General features: G+C 26.5%; 1 protein-coding gene across 3 annotated transcripts; it reads right to left on the reverse strand.

The window, feature by feature from the left end:
• Positions 1-611: 611 nt before the first annotated feature.
• On the reverse strand, positions 612-16,594 carry LOC112693497. 3 transcript variants are annotated; one of them, XM_025568596.1, is made up of 15 exons: positions 15,926-16,594; positions 11,720-11,862; positions 6,890-6,907; positions 6,629-6,803; positions 6,493-6,566; positions 6,204-6,425; positions 5,999-6,132; positions 5,333-5,516; positions 5,093-5,268; positions 4,525-5,030; positions 1,919-4,467; positions 1,703-1,847; positions 1,515-1,628; positions 1,305-1,454; positions 612-1,240 (listed from the first exon to the last, which is right to left on the reverse strand). In XM_025568596.1, the coding sequence occupies exons 1-15, from the start codon at positions 16,008-16,010 to the stop codon at positions 948-950; spliced, it is 4,968 nt and encodes a 1,655-aa protein (XP_025424381.1). In that variant the 5' UTR covers positions 16,011-16,594; the 3' UTR covers positions 612-947. The 3 variants fall into 3 exon arrangements, with proteins under 3 accessions (XP_025424381.1, XP_025424379.1, XP_025424380.1); XM_025568594.1 differs by having other exon boundaries at positions 1,919-5,030; XM_025568595.1 differs by lacking the exon at positions 6,890-6,907 and having other exon boundaries at positions 1,919-5,030.
• Positions 16,595-20,586: the final 3,992 nt, after the last annotated feature.

Here is a 20,586-nt window from a genome sequence, read left to right on the forward strand (position 1 = left end):
ACAATAGAGGGGAAATGTCTAATACTGATAGTCTGATAATAGCACTCAGTTATGGATGATTTATAGTGTGTGAATGAAACCTAATACACATTTAGGCAAATAATTATATAACACTTATAGACACGTAAAAAAAAAAAAAAATCAAATCAAATTAGGGTAGCATGTGTCACAATTAGTACCAATAGAACACTATTGTATTAACATCGACACCACTAACAACTATAGGTAAAACAAATTAAATTAACAATTACAAAATAAAAAAAGTATCATCACTTATACCTAAATATTATAATTATTTACAGGTACAATTTTTAATAATTTTTTTCTTTACATTTGTGAGCTTTTAAAATATCTAGGAATATTACACTTATAACATTGAACAATAACAACGTGTAATGCATTTGTTTTACCCTTGTTATGTTACACCATAATTGAATAACTTATCTTATAACTGATAGACTAAAAACGTTCATATTATTATAATAATTATTATTGGACGGTGAATAAAAATCTCCTTCCCTTCTCTCCATAATTTTGAATTAAGTTAAAACACTATTTCATATTATCTTATGGAATATAATAATTTTAAAAACTATTAAAAAAAAAAAAAATTGTTAGTAACTAAAACATAAATTATTTATTTTGGTTAAGATTCATCAGTAATCATTACTCTATACCAATTAATAATTGTATGTAAATATCAAGGAACGTCAAACAGAATATTTCAGATCAACAGATAACTCTTTTAGACACAACACCTAACAATTTGTATTTTTCAACTCACCACAATGAGCATACAACTGAATTATAAACACATCATGTGTACTCCATGCACAAAATTGTAAAAAATCCAAGAGAGATTATCATGTTAGGTACTTGTCCAAAACATTGGGTACTTTCAAGTATCAACATGATATTTTTTTAAAATAGAAGAATAAGCAATTATCTTAAGTGTTAAATTTTTCTGTACTATTGTTTGATGACTGCATGGATGTAGATTTACACAGGTTTAAAGTCAAACGCTGTTTGGCATGACACAGTTCTCCTAAAGTAGGGGAAAGTGGCTCTTTGGGCAATTTTGTATCACTGACATCAACGACCTCATCTATTTTGAATGAAAGTATTTTGCCTAATGTTTTTATATCCATGTTATCTATTTCTGCTTTTGCTAGTTCTTCATTTAATGTAACAGCACTTGCAAGAGAATCCGGTTCTGATACATCTTCATTTAAATTGGCAACTATTAACATTTAAACATTATGGTAAGTATTTTAATAATCATTAAATCATCAATTAGTTCATACTTATGTTTTTGGGTTTTAACTGATTTAAATCAGATGCATTAGGTTCAAAAGAGTCAATACCATTTGACTTTTGACCTGGGAAAAATTGACTTTGGTTTGTTTCAAATGGTTGATTAGAACTACTTATATAAAAATCATCATCAAAAGTTGCTATATAAATGAAAAGCAAATTAATAACAATGATAAATTATGTTAATAGTATAATCTTACTCAAGGGGAATTTAAAATTAGTTTCATGAGAGAAAGTTTGAATAGTATTACATGCTTCATCATCAATAAACGATGGACTGAGTAAATCGGTTTTTGATGGACCAGCTCCCCAATCTGAAATAATATATTATACCTTAAATATTTATTCTTGGTGGAATAAAATATATCCACATAAAGATTTGACTTACCACTAAAGGATGATAAATCAAAATAATTAGGTGTTCGATCCCAAATTGGTCCTATGTCTAAATCAAATGTTTCGCTATCATCTCGCGGGTACTCATAAACACAATGATAATTTTGTTGCTTAAACGACACCGACTTTTTGGCACACTAAAAAAAACGTATTTATTAGTCACACAAAAAATAGTAGTAACTAAAAAAAAAAAGTTTTGTTTATTAACTGATTGTGAGTTTGAGTTGCGCAGTGAAGTTTTATTAGGAGTTGCATTACTATTCCATGTTGAAGGAACAAATTCTACTTCATCTTCATCGCTATCATCTTCAGATTTAGTAGATTCACTATCGTTGCCATTATTATTAGACTTCCCAAACACTTTTTCCCAATTATTTAAAATATTAACATTTGGTAATGGAATTGGAAATAGTTTTTGAGATTCTTGTTTTTCAGGGTTTTCATTAACTAGTGATACTTTAAACTCTCTATGGTGCTTTTCTTCAGTAATTGTTGAATTAGAGTCTAAACTCTTCCAACAATCTGCTTCATAAACGGCTTGTGTTTTTAAAGTCTTGTCAACATCAATTGTAGTTAAGTTTGGTTCTGAACTGCTTACAACTGTTAATTCATTAATTTTAGGCCAATTATTGCTATTAAAATTTATTGAATTCGGTAATGATGTTGAATGAACAAGGTTGCTTTCACAAAATGTTTTAGTATTGATAAACATTTTCAACCAGTTTTCATTTTGCTTACTGTCAAACAAATCTAAGTTTTCATTTGAATTACTCTTGTGGGGAGATTTCAGTAGTTCTTCAATGCTTTTAATGGCATTGGTTTGTTTATCTAATGGTAAATCAATGTTACTATATGTTGGCGAAATAAATTGATCAGAAATATCAGCAGTTTCAGATGATGAATATGACATAGCTGCAGCAGTTTTACTAGTGGATCCTGGTGATAATGAATCAGGCGAATAAGTAGCTACACTATCAGATTCTAAATTTTCCAATATATCATCTGTATCTGAATTTACTTCTTCAATTGTATATGTGTTATTCAAAAGTTTTATTTCTTGTTTTTCTGATACGTCTGTATCTAATATAATTGCTTCATTAGTTATTGTGTCAACAATTAAGACATCATCTTGAATATTATCTAGTTCTGATGAAGAGTCAACTAATTTTTCTCTACTAATGACTAGATGATCTGAAGAAGTATTTGTTAAAATACATGAAGGACTAGGGTTTTCAGAAAATGTATCAATTATTTCAGGATATTCATCTTCATCTTCTTCAAAAATTGTGGACAATGGAGGGGGATATACATTATAATGTATAACCATATCTGTATGATTAGTGTTTTCAGGTTCATTGCTATTTTCTTCCAGTGATATATTTAAATTTCTTGAATCATTATCAGTCTGGTTAACTTTTCCTCTAAGTTCTTGTCTAATAGCTTCTGCATATACTTCATCCAAAGACAATTCTTTATCATTAGATTCATCTTCATGATTAAGTGTATCTGGAAGCCAACCTGAAGCGTTTTGATTCGGTGGATGTAAATACCAAGATTCCGAAAGACCTTCAATAATATCATCAATTTCATATTGACCTTTAATCACTTCACTTTGTTTACTATCTTTATCAGATATTCCTTCAAATTTAAGCTGATCATTATTCAGATTTTCTTTATACGAATCGTGAACTTTGATTACAGTGATTTCATTATCATCTTCATCTTCTGATTTGTCATTCAAAAACTCTGTGCTGCCGTCTTCACTTGTTATTTGTTCTATTTCACAACCAGAGTCATCAGAACCATTTTTTAGCACCGTAATATTATTATAGTAATTATAAGCTTCATTTGTTTCATTAAATGAATAATTTGGAGTACTTAAACTTTTGGTTTCTAATGGATCTTTAGTCGAAATATCTTCACAATTTGTATAGTCTGATGTATGTCCAGAATCCGATTCTAAAGTATTGTAATTGGATTCTTTAATGACATCATCTAATAGTATGTGTTTTGATTTGCCTTTAACTTTTAAATCTTCAGATTCTCCGAGAATAGGTTTACTGAAATCAAATATATTAGAATCCCATTTCATAGACTCGTACGGATTAAAAGTAAAACTAAAATTCTCAAATATTGAGTTATCTATTTTATCATTTATTGGTGATTTATGTTCTGTTAGAGATGAAGAAATACCTTTATAATAATCTATTGTAAAATTTTCACATGGACCCAAAAGAACAGAAGAATTACTAGCAATTGTAGAACAATGAGATGTGTTTGGCAAAATAAAAGGGTTATTTTTATTTATGTTTTCCGAGGCTTCAATCTCTAAAAAAGGATTGGTGCTATTTGTTTTAGTATCCTTTTTTACTTTCATACTATTATCAATTTGCAACGATAAATATGAAAGCGAATCATCATCTCTATTTTTTAAAGCTGTTTGGAATTTTTTTAAAGTATCTTGAAAATCATGATCATCTTGTGCGTTTTTTAAGTCACTATCGCTAGTAAATGTAAGACTATTTAAAAGGGGAACAGCCAACCGATTATGTTTAAAACTGTTTTGCCTAGATAATGAATTTAATGGAGTATCGCTTTCACTACTTTCGCTTGCATCTATATGAGTAAGTATCATCAAATCTGCGACACTTTTTGATTTCTGCTTGACTTTTTCAGAAAATTCACCTCTTTCAATTCTCAATCGCCAATGTTCATCTTCTGTATCTGTTCCAGATGATTCAGTAACAGATCGTCTTCCTAAATATGAGTTATCATTATAAGAGTTTCCAAATAGTGGACGGCTTATTTTATTACTTGCTATTGGACCAAGCCTAAAATTAACAATTGGTGGAGAGTTTTCAACATCAGATGACGTAGGTTCACCAGCCAAAGCTTCATCTAGTTCTCTTATAGCATTATTTATGCCTTCCATAAACTGAATACTATCATCGGTTCTTATCCAAGGATCATTTGAATTTGTAAGATCTTCTAACGATCCATGTAATATTTCTAAGGACGGAGATTTTTTAGATTGATTAAATACATCAACACCACTGGAGGCAGATGGTTGAGAACTAATATCACTCATGTCATCTGCAAATATTTGAACCTCAAATGATTTAGGTCTATTGACAGAACTCATTCCAGAATCACTGTCACTTTTAGCAAAATCTTTAGAAAACACAGGACTGGAATTAGAGGAAACAGGATCAAAATTTGCTTTCAGCATGCTATAAGTTTCTTCTAAAGATGAAATAATTTCAGGAAATGTTGGTCTTTTTGATGCATCACTATTCCAACAACGCAACATTACTTGATATCTAAAAATAGTTATAATAGAATTAGTACAAGACTAAATTAAAACAAAAATAATGTAACTAACATTTGCTGAGATAGTTTGTGATGTTTAGATGAAGGAGGAAGTAAAAGTGGAGTATGTTCAATAAATACAGCTGATAACACTGCTAGATCACTAAGAGAACCATAGGGCTGAGCACCATTCTCCATTATTTCCCATATAACAACACCAGCACTCCATACATTTCCTTCAACAGTAACCTAAAAAGAAAAATAAGTAAGCAATATTTGTAATTTCGAAAATATTAACAATTTCGTTGTTTACCTTTTTAGTCTCAATTACTGATTCAGATACATTTAAAGTTTCTGGAGAACACCATCTTATTGGAAGTGCTACTCCTTCTTCAGTAAAATAATAATCTTCCTTATATGTTTGAGTACTTATACCATAATCACCAATTTTTACAACATTGCCAGGAAAAACTAAAAAGTTCCTTGCAGATACATCACTAAAAACATATAATAATTATAAAATACAGAAGAATAATGTTAGTGAATTGTTGAGTTATTTTAACAATCAACAATTACTTTAAAGTTATATTTCGATATAGTTTGTTATTTTTTATTATTAATATTTAATGGAATAAATAATTGCTAATATTTCATTTAGAATCAAATAGCTTATGAATATTTGTGTAAAATGTTATACATAATGTTTTTTTAATTAAATATTCTATTAAGGGGACTACAGACAACACAAATATTCATGTTAGCCACAATTTAAAAAAAAACTGTGAATTTTGGGTGGGATAGATTTTAATTTTGAAAATAAATAGATTTTACTAAATATCAACTATTTTCCTAAAACATAATTGGAAGGAATTTTCATTATTACAAAATTTAAAGGTGTAATGAAGTTATTTTCATTTATCTAAAATGATTGATTATAAAAAACTTATAAATATAATCTGATTATTAAATATATCCTTACGTATGAACAACTCCACTTTTTAAATATTGCAAAAGACCATTGACTACTTGAACAGACATTTTAAGTTTACGTTCCAATTGTGTTTCATGTTCATTATTGTCTGCGTTTTTACGGAGCCATGATTTTAAATCGCCCTAAAAATTGTAACATCATTTTGATATAGTTTGAACACATTATTTTGATAGGTACAATATGATATACTTACACAAGGACTAGATTCAAATATCAATAATAATGGATCCATTTTGATACAAGCAGCTACAAGTCCTAAAACTAAATGATTTCCATTTTTTGTTTTAATTTTATGTGGTGTAGCTTCTTGTAAGAATTTTAATCGTTCAGCATCAGTAGCATCATCTCTTAAGATTCGAACTACTACTTTATTATTTTCACTTTGATTCAAACCAACCACTTCACCACTCACCACCTAAAATATATCACATTAATTATTAGTTTATAGTTTAATTAAATAGTGAAGAATTAATTTGTATTACCCTTCCAAACCATCCAGAACCAAGTTCATGGTGAAATTGTAGTCGGGATCTTGGAAAATTTGAAAGTGAATCATCTACAGCAATAAAGATAAAGTCGAAAAATAGATAAAATATTTTATAACTGTATTTTACATACTTATCCATTCTTTAAATAATGACTGATATTTAATCGACGGTGAAAGCTGTTCAATATTGATAATAGTGGAATCAGATCTTGACAATTCATTACTATGAAGATTGCTAATGGGGTTGACAAATGCTAATCCTGGAGAACTGTAATCTCTTGTCGATAGTACTTCATTCTGAAATTCCTAGATTATATGATAAAAAACTGTTAATTAAAATATAAGGTTTTGCTAGTTCTGCTATTTCATAATTAAACCACAAACATTCAAACCTGTGTTGTTGTAGAATCCTTTTCATGGAAGAGCAAAAACAAATAAAAATATAAGTTTTAAGAATTGATTACATATTTTCTGAAAAGAATATTATACATAATACCGAATTTCTTACATTATAATAAATAAAATAATTTTCTGGAAAATTTAAAATTTGTTGAAGTTTTTATTATTTTTTTTTTTAAATTCATTTCAATATTAGATATAAGACGAATATAATCGTTTGTTTTATGTAAAAATAAAACAAATGTAGCGCCATGTTATAAAGATTGTCATAATATGAAAATATCCTATGGCGCTGTTGTTACTGTAACTATATAAGGAGGTCGATGTTCTCTGACAATAACTCTATATATTGGTCATGGTTCAGATTATACGCCTATACAGAAAATATATGACATATACACACATACACACAATACGCAAACACATAAGACATACAATGGAAATTTCGTTTGATCTGATGCTAAACTTGTTTCGGAAAAATCTTATTACTTTTTAATTACACGCTCTAACAATTAGGTGCAAAAGTGCGATTGAAATCGAAAACGTGTACGTGTAGTGTACAAGAGTTCGAAGATATATCCATAAAATTAATTTTATAAAAACTTTAATTTAAATTTGGAAATACCAATTTTTATTTTATTAAATCAATTTTTTTCATTTAAAATTGCTACGAAAAATTAAAAATAATATTCATAATCATAACATAAAAATGCATTATTAAAAAAAACAATGGTGCTTATGTTATACGTCTTAAAGTTTAATTTTTACCTAACTGAAGGCTTGTTAATAATAAAAACACCTGATACAACACGCATTAGAACTCTGCCACATTTGTGTATATACTAATTGTATGCGTATATTAATTATAAATGGTGATTCATTTACTGTTGAACAAAGGTAAGCAGTATTAGTTTGTATTAACAAATGTATTATTGAAATCGATATTTTATTAAAAAATAAACCTACAGAAAAAAATTATATAGCATCATAATTATAATAGTATGTGATTAGTTTTATTACTATATATTGCAATTGAATAGTTAAGAATTTATTTTATTTATGAAATAATATACGGGTTAGGACCTAATTAAATGAATTTGTTGCATCAGAAATCTGTATACAATTATAATCTGTAAATTACTCATAAAAATAGTTTGAATAGTTTAATGAAAATTATATTGAATAAAAAAAAAGGAAAATATTAAATAATAAAATAACTGGAGTTATAACAAAATCATTTACTCAACAAACCGAGCATGACACATTTTTACAGAATATTACCCATTTTTGATTTTTATATTGAGTAGTCAATAGTTTTTGGTTGGTAAAAAGACTGATTATATACATAGACTACTAACTCTCATAAACTACAAATTTATTGAAGTTGAAAAATGAGCTTGGTCAATATAAACTCGAAACTATTTACAATAACAAAATGAAAATCATATTCTACTTCTTATTTCCGTATAAAACAATACCCAATAGGAAAATATTACAATTGAATTAAATAATTAAAAAATTTACTATTCACATTCTACATTTATTGTAAATGTTATCTATTTTCTAAAAAAGTATAAAATAATTTACAGAAAAGACATTTTTAAAATACTTTTATTACCATTTTTCTACTGATAAAATTGAATATTCAATTGTTATCCTAATACATTATCTTTAAATTAATAAGGAATAAATATCAAATGATATGTGAAAATTAGTTTAAATCACTATAAAGAATAAAATGAACACAAATTATTATAGTCAATAATCAGAGTTTGATAATATTTATGTTTAGTTTCTTTTTTGTTAGAGATTATTAATGAAGTAAATAATGGTGCTTTTTAATAAAATAATAATACAATTAAAGGATATTCCATAAAATATAAACAATGATTTATTTATTTTTTTATTATATACCAATATAGGTAATAAAATGCAATTTAATGGATCATTCTGCATTTTAAATTTTTTTTAAACTTTTAACTAACATTTTTTTACCATTATATTGAATCTATGAAGATATTCTTATACATAATATGTTAGACGTGTCATTGGTCATTACTAGAGTAGAGAACTTGTAGCTCTAAAAAAGCACTAAATATGCAAGCACCTATGCACTTAAAAACTCTATAATATGTACTAAAAATATGCTTTTATATATTTTTTTAAAATTATTTATTTAAAAAATATATAAATCATATAAATGTTGCGTAGGTAACATTAAAAAACCGTTTTTCATATCCTACTAAATAGTCACGATACTCACAATATAGGACTTTACTGTCAGTCGAAAATATATCGACACTAATTTTCAATAAATAACTTTTAAAAGACAGTTTATCTTTTAGCATTTTAATGTTAAAACACAAAAACAAAACGTTGATACGAATTACGAATAGATATACATACGCAGACGGCAAAACTAAAACTAAATAACTACAATATTATTAATGAACAATGATTGACAAAAGTCGGTGCAACAAATTTTTTTTGGTATTCTTTATGAAAATATTGATGTTTTATCGGAAATTGTATGACTCAAACAAGTATTTACTGTTTATAAATAAAATTAATCCAATTAGCGATCCTCGAGACGTATTTCTAGGAAAAACATGTGTCTACGAACAGTCACAAGCTGTGACTGTTCGTAGACGCACAACCATACATATATGATATGATCGAAATTTAAAATTATTTTTAATTCAACAATATTTAGGTCGTATAATAGATGAAGTATGATTTTAAAAGGAATAAATGGAAAAATTATGCCATAAAAAAAAAAAAAAAACTCAAAATATGCCTTTATACGAAAAATAAAATCTCAAGACTAGCTTTGTGAAAGCATGAAAAAATATATTTGTTTCGTACTCTGATATTTATGTGATTGTGCAAAACAAATATGGAAATGCTACAAGTCTTTTGCCCTAGTCATTTCTTATTACTTTATGATGAATACAGGAATATATGATTCAATAATTAGTCATATTTTCATTAAGCTATTAATCTGTTTTAAACAATATAATTACTTCTATAAACACACTTAAATTAAATGATTAACATAAATATAATATAAATTAAAGATATTTAAAATTAGTCAATAAAAGACGAAATTAATAATTATCACAACATAGATTAATCAGTAAAATTTAAATTTAAATTAAAAATTAACTTATGTTGAGAAGAACTCATGAGAACAAAAATTATAAATGTCTATTAAGTATTTAATAATCGACATGCAATGTTTATACTCGAAAAATGTATGAATACGGAAGAAAAAGGTAGAGGAATTTTAATTTTACAGTTTAGTACTTCTATCAGTAGAACCTAGATAATTTATTAGTATTTACTGGAATATTTAGTATAAAATTAATAAAATCCTTTTTAATTTCATTAAACCAATATTAAAATTATTATTTATTGTTAAAGTACCTACTCCAAAATAGTGTGTAGTAAATGTAATTATAATTAGACCTCATAAATCATTAAAATTATCTTGCTAGACAAATAATATCATACGTAAATCACAAATGTGAGGAATATATAATTGACAGTAGAATAGTACGTAATTTAGGTTAAATTAAATTACACATATAGCAGTGAACCAATTCTTGATACAATTTATTCTACCTATTTCATCTTCAATTTAACATGTTAGTCAATAGTTACTAGAAAGTATATATAAATAATTTGGCGAACCACCTATAAACATACAAACCTACATAAATTGAAATATTTGTAAAATAGTAGCAATTTATATCCAAGATATTATATTTTATAACATATGGTCATAATAAATATCAGTAATATAGACGTAAGCAATATACAGAATGCGGACCATACAATAAGGCAAGCTGATGCAGTAATACATATTAAATATTTCCCCATTACTTCAATATAATTATCAAATCATTTAAGTATAATTAAAGAATATAAATACTAGACATAGTTTATAATTTGCTTACAAGTATAAATTGGTAGTTACTTGAGAAAAAAAAATATTAATTTAACAATTGGTCTTGTTAATAAGTTTAGTTAAGTAAAATTAAATAAGTAAAAAATATGTATATATTTAAATTAAATATAATAGTAATAAAAAAAACAAAAAACAAAACTAAACTAAAAATATTACTTAAAATAGAATGAAAAAATAACTAAAAGTCAAATGTATATATCTAATCCAATACAAATGAGGTGAACATAACTGTAATGGTCATCATGCTAGTATGTTTTTTTTATAGTTGTTTCCAGTGATATTCAATAAATTGTGGTACTGTTACACTAGTTTTTATATATTCACTAGGTAGAAAAATAATTCAACCACAAAATCACCAACAACAACACAATACTTAATTCATTTCCAAGTTGTACTTAACTACTATAGAATACCTAAGGTAAAATAATTAACAATAGTTCATTTGACCATAAAAACATATCAATACAAATTAGTTGTATGTTATATATATCATATTAACCATAAGTACTAATTTATATAAAAATGATTATTTAAATTGTTCAAAGCAATAATCTTGCTAACTATATAGGTTTTTAAAGGTATAATTTTTAATATTTTTAATAGTGATTGAGAAGATTTTATTACAAGGATTGTAATTAATTCTTAATCAACTGTAAATAATAAAATTAAACAAAAACTAGAAATCTTTGAGCCATGTTTTTATTGAGTTTGTATAAACCTGATGATGAATTTTTAATTTTAAATTGGTTGCACATTAAACAAATAATACTCCAGGCCACGCATTAATTTATTTATACATAAGCTTTCAATATTTATTAAATTTAAATAAAATATATATAAATATTTAATTCACCTTAAAACTGAATCTACTGTTCCGGCAACAATCCAAGCAGCCCATAAGGAAAATAATGATACAAATAGTGAAGATAACAGCAACTATTAATACTTCGAGCCATATATTTGAGCTGGTCCACAACACTGTATTAGAACTTAAATCTGAAAAACATAGAATTGAAATAATAAGTATTTAGTTAAAATTCTTAAAAATTAATTATAAATCATAACTCTAAGACTATTTAATAATTATATAAATAATATATAATATCTTAGATTTAAATGATTTTTAAACTAATTTAATATTAAATTATCCTAAAATGGAGCTTAAAGTAGCAAAAGAATAGCAACTTTATACCACTATGAGCATTCTACAATACCTAGTTAGTTAATGTTGAAGATGTTACAAATGGTGACATATTAGTTTTAGTGATTTTATTTGGTTTTTATTTCTAATGTAAATTTTTTATCGGACACAATTATAAAGATAAAACTAAATTATAAATGTTTCATAAAATTAATTGTATATAATCTTTTTAAATTAGTGATAAAATACATGTAACAAAATTAAATTGTTTTATAACTTTTAGGATGGTTTAGTTTAGTTGTCTTCAACGAGTGGGTCGCGACCCATTTTTGGGTCACGTAAGCTTTAAGATTGGGCCGCGATAAGTTTTCTGTTTAAAATTTAAAAAATTAGTGTTTATATATATATATATATATATATTATATAATGTATGTCATATGATATTGCATAAAAATCTTTTCGAATAAACCCGAAACCGTACTATTTTAAATTTGTAGATTAGAATGAACACTTTTTTCTTAAACACTCATACTTTATTAGAAAAAGTCCTCAAACCAATATGCAACACATACCAATAATCATTAACTGTTGAACACATAGTGGAGGAGTCTATACAATTTACCTCAGTACACACCAACCTGAACATGCCATCCAACATAGTAAAAGTACTTAGCGAAAAACAAATTCTGAAAATTGTCACATTATTAAGTATCACAAATATTATATTAGTAAATCTTAATCTTAATTTCTAACTTCATCTTTATAATATTTCATATGTAATATTGTAATTTTAAATCTAACACCTAACACATCAAATAAATAACATTTAATAGCTAATAATATGAGTATTTGCTGTTGAAGCCTCAATTTTCAAATAAAAGAAAAAAAGAATGAACAATTAAATGAAGTGATAGCCTGACTTAATTTATAAATCTCATTTACATTTCATATATCTATAAACTGTATTGTGTTAAATTGAGCTGAGGTGGAGATATTTTGTGTGAAAACAGTCCAGGACAAATATCGCACTCATTTCTTTTGTGTATCAAAACATTTTGCATTTTTTTTTTTGTGTCATTACTTATATTAAAAATTAAATTTTTCCTAAATACCTAAAAAATATAAATTTTGATTTATTCAGTTATAAAAGCACTTCTAAAATGGCATACATTAAACAATTTTAACTTTTTTATTTGGTTTTCATGGCTAACGAAATTTACGTGGATCGCGAAAAATGTTTGGTAAGAAAAGTAGGTCACAGGTCGAAAAAGGTTGAAGATGACTGGTTTAGTTCATTCGAAAGGTAGATATATATATATATATCTTTAGATAAAACAAAAGATTATAAATGAATGACTTAATTTTATTGATTTAAACAATAAAAATGTTTGATATATTAATACATGAGTGCGTATAACCAAATTTGAAATAGCTAGTACTTAGTTCATTTTAAATTTATAAGAATAGTTAATAAGGATTGATAGTTGAAATAGAACTTAAAATGAAATGCCTATTCAATCTTACACAAATTAATACTTCTTTTAAAAATAAATGCATAATCAATTGTTGAATACAGTTCAACATGTGTTTGTATCTTAATCTTTACTTTTATTTTTATAATTCCTCATTAATTCTATAATTGTCCAGTTAAGACATAAAATAACCTCAAACAGGTATATTACAAATTCACAATAAAGCTATTTATAATTTACCTAAAGGTTACTCATTTATCTATTTATAACTTACTTACTATTTAACATAAAAAAATAAAACAAAAAATATGCATCACAATTTTAACATTTTAATCTTTCAACATGAAAATAGGTCAATTTTTATAAGATCCTAGTTGAATGTTTATAATTTGTTGACAGAATTTAATAGGTTATATATACCAAGAATCTATTTAATAATTCAATGAATATAATTTATCTAGTTATATATAATAATTTTTATTTTATTCTATACAGGCATATATATTTGTATATTAAATAACGGTAGAAATTATATTATATCAGGTTAGATACAGAAGTTATTGAAATTATATCACAGAAAATGGACAGCTAAATTTATTACAATTGATTGGTTATTACTTCTTATTGTTTATAATTAGATTTTTAGCTCTGCTTAGAATGCAAAGGAAGATTGAGTAGAACAAACATAAATGGTTACTGAATAGGTCAATATTTTCAGATGAAATTTTTTTTTAAAAAGAACAAATTTTGTTACAACTTACTTAAGTTGTGTTTATTTCTTATTATTTACAAATACTAGAATGTTCATAATTTTTAAAATTATATTACTTATATTGTATTTGTACAAAATACTTAGGAATTTGTTTGGGAACTTGGTAGATAGTTATCCAAATTATATAGTTTTAACAATGTATTGATAGTTATTTGTTTATTGGACTAATTTTCTATAATAATAATTATATTTTAATAATAGTAAAATAAAATAATTTTTCTGATCAATTGCATAAATGCATGTAAGTACTTACTAATGCATTACATTTAAATACAATAAATACCTATTCTTTAATATGTTTTCTATTAAGGAATGCCTAAAAAAAAATTTGTTAGTTTTTGATATATATTAGTGATATTTTTAGTAAATGACTAAGATTTTTATAAAAATCTTATCTCCATAATATATTTTGACTTGTTCTCAAAATTCAAGTTTCATAATAAATTTATTAAATAACCTGATTCAATAAATTTTGAGTATAAAGCTATAATCCTTGAAAAAATAATGTACATCTACTAAAATAGAAACATTACCTCTTAACAGATACACATACCAGCTCAATACTTAAAGGTTCTTATTTGTACCTACTTACATTTCATTATAATTAAAAAATAATGAGTGTTTAATGTACTTAACATTATTTGAAAATGAGAGATGACTTATCTAAAAATGAATCGAGTTAAAAAAAAATGCAATAACATTGTTAAAACCAAAGAATTAGATTATTAAGATTAAGAATTATTAAAAATAAATTAACTTTCTAATTGTAAAATAAAACAGTTAAATTACCTATTCTTAATATTATTGATGAATATTAAAATACTCATATAAGAGACAAAAATACTATTATTAATAACACTATAATAAAGTGGCTTGTGATTAATATAATGTTTATTAAATTTAAATTATTTTTAACTACATGACATCAATTTCAACATTTAATTTAGGTAATCGTTAGACAATATTATCAGAATAAAAAAACAAAATAATTTCTTTGTTACAATGAAATATAAATTTAAAATCAACAATTCAATGACATAATTTAGTCAGAGGTCCATTCAGTTTTCTATAACATTTCATTATTAGTTTAAGGATAAAATAAAATGTAAACGTTTAGTAAATTTAAATACTTATAATAATTTGCTATATGATCTTATTTATTGATTGATAGATAGAACTAAGATTGTGTAAGTAAATAATTAAGTTATTTTATTTATTGTATTATTTAATTATTCATATAAATTGATTTGTAATAATAGACCAACAAATATTAACAACAAAATGAATGTAAATGAATAATAAACATTGATCAATTTGTAATGAATTAAAAATAATCTTTTGTTTAAAACTTCAGTGGATATAATACTTAAATGTGTCATACATTTAATGATGTTTAAGATGAAACATTGCAGAAAAATTCCACTGTTGAAAAGCTAAGCAAGATAATACGTCCAAATAAAGATTTAAATGGTATCATGAGACGAAGTTATGTAGCCAAAAAATTAACAAGGTGTAAGATCAGGATGATTCAACATATTTGATTTACGAAAAACGTTTGTACTGCACTTGGACACCTCTATCTGTAATGGACATGATTGTCTAGGTTTGATGCTCATACAGGTATCCACCAATAATGGGCACGGGACACTAAAAATAATGAATTATTCTAATTACCTTCAATCGGGAAAGACACGGACGACTCGATCCAAGTCGAAATCAAGCCCAACCACAGCAGCAACGGTACGGCGAAATGTTCCATTTTTAGCTCTGACGCGTGTTCCGGGCCTTGGTCATTTTACTGAAGTTCGGCCACGCCACGATAACGGGCGATTGCTGCTTTTCTCGAAATGTCGGTACGCGCGGTGAACAGTCGCGTATCACTCATCTGCCCGTTGTGGACCACATCATTTCCGTCAACGTACGCGAAACACTCCCGATAGTCAACCGACTGCGTATTTCGCACTTGCGTGTTGCAGCAGTTAGCAACGGGTATGACGATCGAATATATGTCCGGACGGGAAATCTGTTTACATATTTACCGCGCGCGCGAAAAATGACACGATGACACATGCATTGGCGACGGGTCCGGTTGGGACGAGAAGACCGAACGCGCGCACCACTGCGTGTGGAAATCGAAAAATGCGGTGTATTGCGAACGAATACTACGGGATTGAAGATAATGGACAGCGACAATAAAAATAATAAGAAACGAAAAACAGAAGAGCGGACGATGATTATCGTCGGACAGTCGTACAGGGGCTACCGGAAGTGCACGTAGTTTTCCCCGTACGGTGCAAACAGCGATACGATAACATGAGTCACGGTACACTAGCGTGAGATTGCAACTACTGAGCGGTGGCAGGGTGTGTCGGTTGACCGTGGAGAGGGGGTCCGATGGGGCGGGGTCCGAAGGCGGCTCACCAGCGTAGTATAGGTAACACTCGTACCATGTTCACGTGATAAGCGATAACGGTCGAGTTCCCTCTCCGCGCCACCGTCACTTAACAGCTGCTGCTGCTGCGTAGAACGCGTCCTGCTATACGGCGGTACGATAAATATTGGCGGTCCTTTTACACTACTGGCGGTACGACGGAAACTAGTTTTTCAAGGATTTTCTTCGCGACTTGGGGTCCTACAATTTTCTTATAGATAAAACACCTAATGCACAACAAGAGCACTAGGAATTGCGTAAAATATTTAACTTTGGTAATTAAAATTAGTGGAAAATAAATTGTACGTACTGAAAACGTTTTTGAATTTTTTTTAGTGATGGAAGTAACATAAAAATACAATGTAAATAAAAATTATGTGCATTTTTAACTGGTAATTACAAAAGTATTTCAGCCTATTTTTGCAGATACCCTTATATGTATACTTTCAGTACATTTTTTTATTATTTATTGAGCTCGTGGTAAGTAATAAAAATAATAATTATTTTTATTACCGATATCACATAAGAAAAAAGGAGTCAATTCGATTCGATGCCGAGCCACTTTTTTAACGCTAAATAAATGAAACTAGAACAATTGACTCCCACTGACCGCGAATAGAATACTTGGCATTCAGGAATTTTACTCATAGGATATTAAATTATTAATTCATAGAGTATCTACAAAATAAATAGGTATTGTAAACGTACTTTATTTATTTATTTTTATTTTATTTTTATTTTATTTATTTTTTTTCTCTATTAAAATAGAAAAATATTTACAATCTGTATACATAAAATACATTAAGTCATTTTGTTGACATTTATTTTGAAGTACTTTATCATAATATTCATGGAAAATTATACATAAATTATTTTAGAATTAGAAATTCAATAATAATAATGCTTATAATAATATAAAAATGTAAATTAAGTAATATACGATTTATATTTATCAAAATATTAATGTCTTTAGTTGTTATTATATTGTGCAGACTAGAAGTTTTACAATACATTTCGAATTTCTTCTTATTTTTTTTTAAGATATATCAGTGTGTCTATGTTATGGTTATATATTATAAATAATAGATATCCATGATCTATATTTAATTTTTAAATGTTAAAGGGTAATGAATTTTACTATCTATTCATAAAAATATAGAGTTGTTTAATTTGTATGATTATTATATACGTTCATCATGCGCGTTCGATGTGAATATTTGTTTTATAAAAATATTAGCAAATATTGTCTAGTTTTAACAATACCATTGGTTGTCAAATGTTCAAATATATATTATATTTATATGTGGCATATAGGGGCGTATTTAGAGGGGATGATATGGGTGTTAGAACACCCCCCATCGATCATATTTTATGGTATTTCATTAAATTACAAACTTACAGTATGATTTGAATAAACGTTGTATACAACTTGTCGATTTTACATACACTGTCTTAATATAATCATTTTCATTAGTATAATAATTTATATAAATACATAGTATTTATTTATGTAATATAGGAGAGGGGGCAGAGCCTCCCACTTACCATAAGTCTTTTAAATTTTAAAACACCCCCATTAAATGAATCCTGGATACGCCAATGGTGGCATACATAGGCTAATTAAAGTAAACGTAGGAACATATAAATTATAACAATTTTATCTATGAATGTCAGTGTAGCTAAAGCCTTTAACAAATAGGATCATACAGCGTCTATGCATATCTGTATATTATGTTGTATTATGTAGGGTGATTTATTTGTTTTAAAAGATATGGTGTCTCACGTTAGACATTACACTGTGCACAGTACTTTTAAAACTTTTAAATTGTTTTTTGTATCTTCTGAATAAGGAGAGGAGAAGTTATTTGATACTAGAGTTAAAGATAAAGTAATTTGCACTATATTTTGAACTGTATATGGCAGTGTTTCTAAAACTGTAGTAGAGCCATGAACAAATTGCTGGAGGGACGCAAGTAGTCATCACGGAATTTATAAATTCTAATTATCGATAAAAAATAAATAATAGTCATTATAAATTGATTGTATAGTTAATTTAAAAAGTATACAAAAAAACAAAAAAAAAGGACTTAAAATTCTTCAATTTTTGAGAGACAGATTTTTAAAAATCTACGAAGTAGGATTAAAACCGGAAAGTGTTACGGGCGATCCTCGGAAGATATGAAAACATATATACATATATGTTTAAAAATATAGATTTATTATGTAGAACTTGAAGTAAATATTCTTTATTTAAGACAAGCTTTCATATTATTTGTAGGATAGGAATGGCATTTTTTTAAAAATTTTATTTGTTCAAATTTTATTTTTCAGAACACAAAGAGATAATCAATTGAATATTTTTAATAAAATGAAAGTAATAGTTGACTGAAATCTGAAATCAGAAATAGGAATGGAAATTATGTTTTCAGTAGATAAATAATTGAAAATGTATTAAATAACTTTTGATAGAATAAAATATTTACATAACAGGTAGGTATGCTACGTATGTATTTACACGCATATTTATAAAGGGGACAAACAAATTTAACTAAAAAAACAAAATATTATCATCAACGGCATTGAGAAAACGAATTCCATGCAACTAACTTTGTCTAGCCGAGTCATGCGATGGATTATGTGTAATATGTGGCCGCTCAAACTTCCCCTTCCGTGTCGTAATTTCGTGCCGCCACGCCACAATCTTGATAACGATCCGATATCGTTACACGGAAAATTGAATATTTCTAATAACTAATTAATTACATTTATGAAATGTTCTCATTAGATGGCTCATCTGCACACAAAGTATTCGCGTTTAAAAAAAAAAAAAAACTATGCAAATTGATCTGAAATTGAACTTCAGATATAATTGACAAATAATTCGCCTCTTCTTTTTATAATAAAATATAATACGATATAGGTATCGAGTGTTACACGAAAAAGGTAACGCTCAAAAATGTTCAATGTTTAATGAATTTTGGGGGTGTCATAAAAATGGATAAAAAAAAATTGGTGTTTTTATTTTATATATTAATTTTCTTTTTATACCTACTGTAATATCGAAGATGAGCACCTATCAAATTGTTTATTATATAGTCCTTCAATAATAGGTACATAACTATCAATATCAATATTATCTGTGGACTGTGATTGACTGAATCATGATAACTATTAATACCTAGTTTATTACCCAAAACCCAAAGATATATGTATATTGTATAGGTATTAATATCATTAATTATCATTGATTATAAAATATACTGGTATTTATTATCAATGATATTAGGTATAGATATCTGTAGTTATAATCAACTCATTATCAATTTTACCGAAATCTAAAAATAAATCAAGTTAGAGTAGTTCAACTGAATTCTGTATATAAACTTTGCATAAAGCATAAAAGATATAATTTACTTTGAATATTTTGTTAATATATTATAAATTTATAAATAACTCATAATTATATGTACTGTATGAATAAAAAAGATGTTTTTATAATTTGTATATACTGTTATGTGTGAATAGTGTTATTTTTCTTTCTATATTGTACCTACTAATAATAATGAAATTAGTGTCAACTTCAAAAAATTATAAAAACAATAGGTAAATAAATTTATATAAATAAGATTACAATAATAGTAATAAAAAAAAAATAAGCAGGAACCTTTAATTAATAAGTATTAAACATATTTAAGGTAAGAGGTAAATTAAAAATATTAAATCAATATTTTTTGTAGGAGGGAGAGGGGCGTCAAATAGTGTTGCCCAAGGGTCTTATTGGTGGTTAGGACGGCACTGTACATATGTCAAGAGAAAATTATTTCACTTCTCTTAAAATGTAGACACATATATTTATAGATGATTTTGAATAAAAAAACTTTTGTTTAAGATACAATTCATTATG

This window comes from Sipha flava, unplaced genomic scaffold (assembly GCF_003268045.1).
Source record: "Sipha flava isolate LNK unplaced genomic scaffold, YSA_version1 87_pilon_pilon, whole genome shotgun sequence".
Taxonomy (NCBI): Eukaryota; Metazoa; Arthropoda; class Insecta; order Hemiptera; family Aphididae; genus Sipha; species Sipha flava.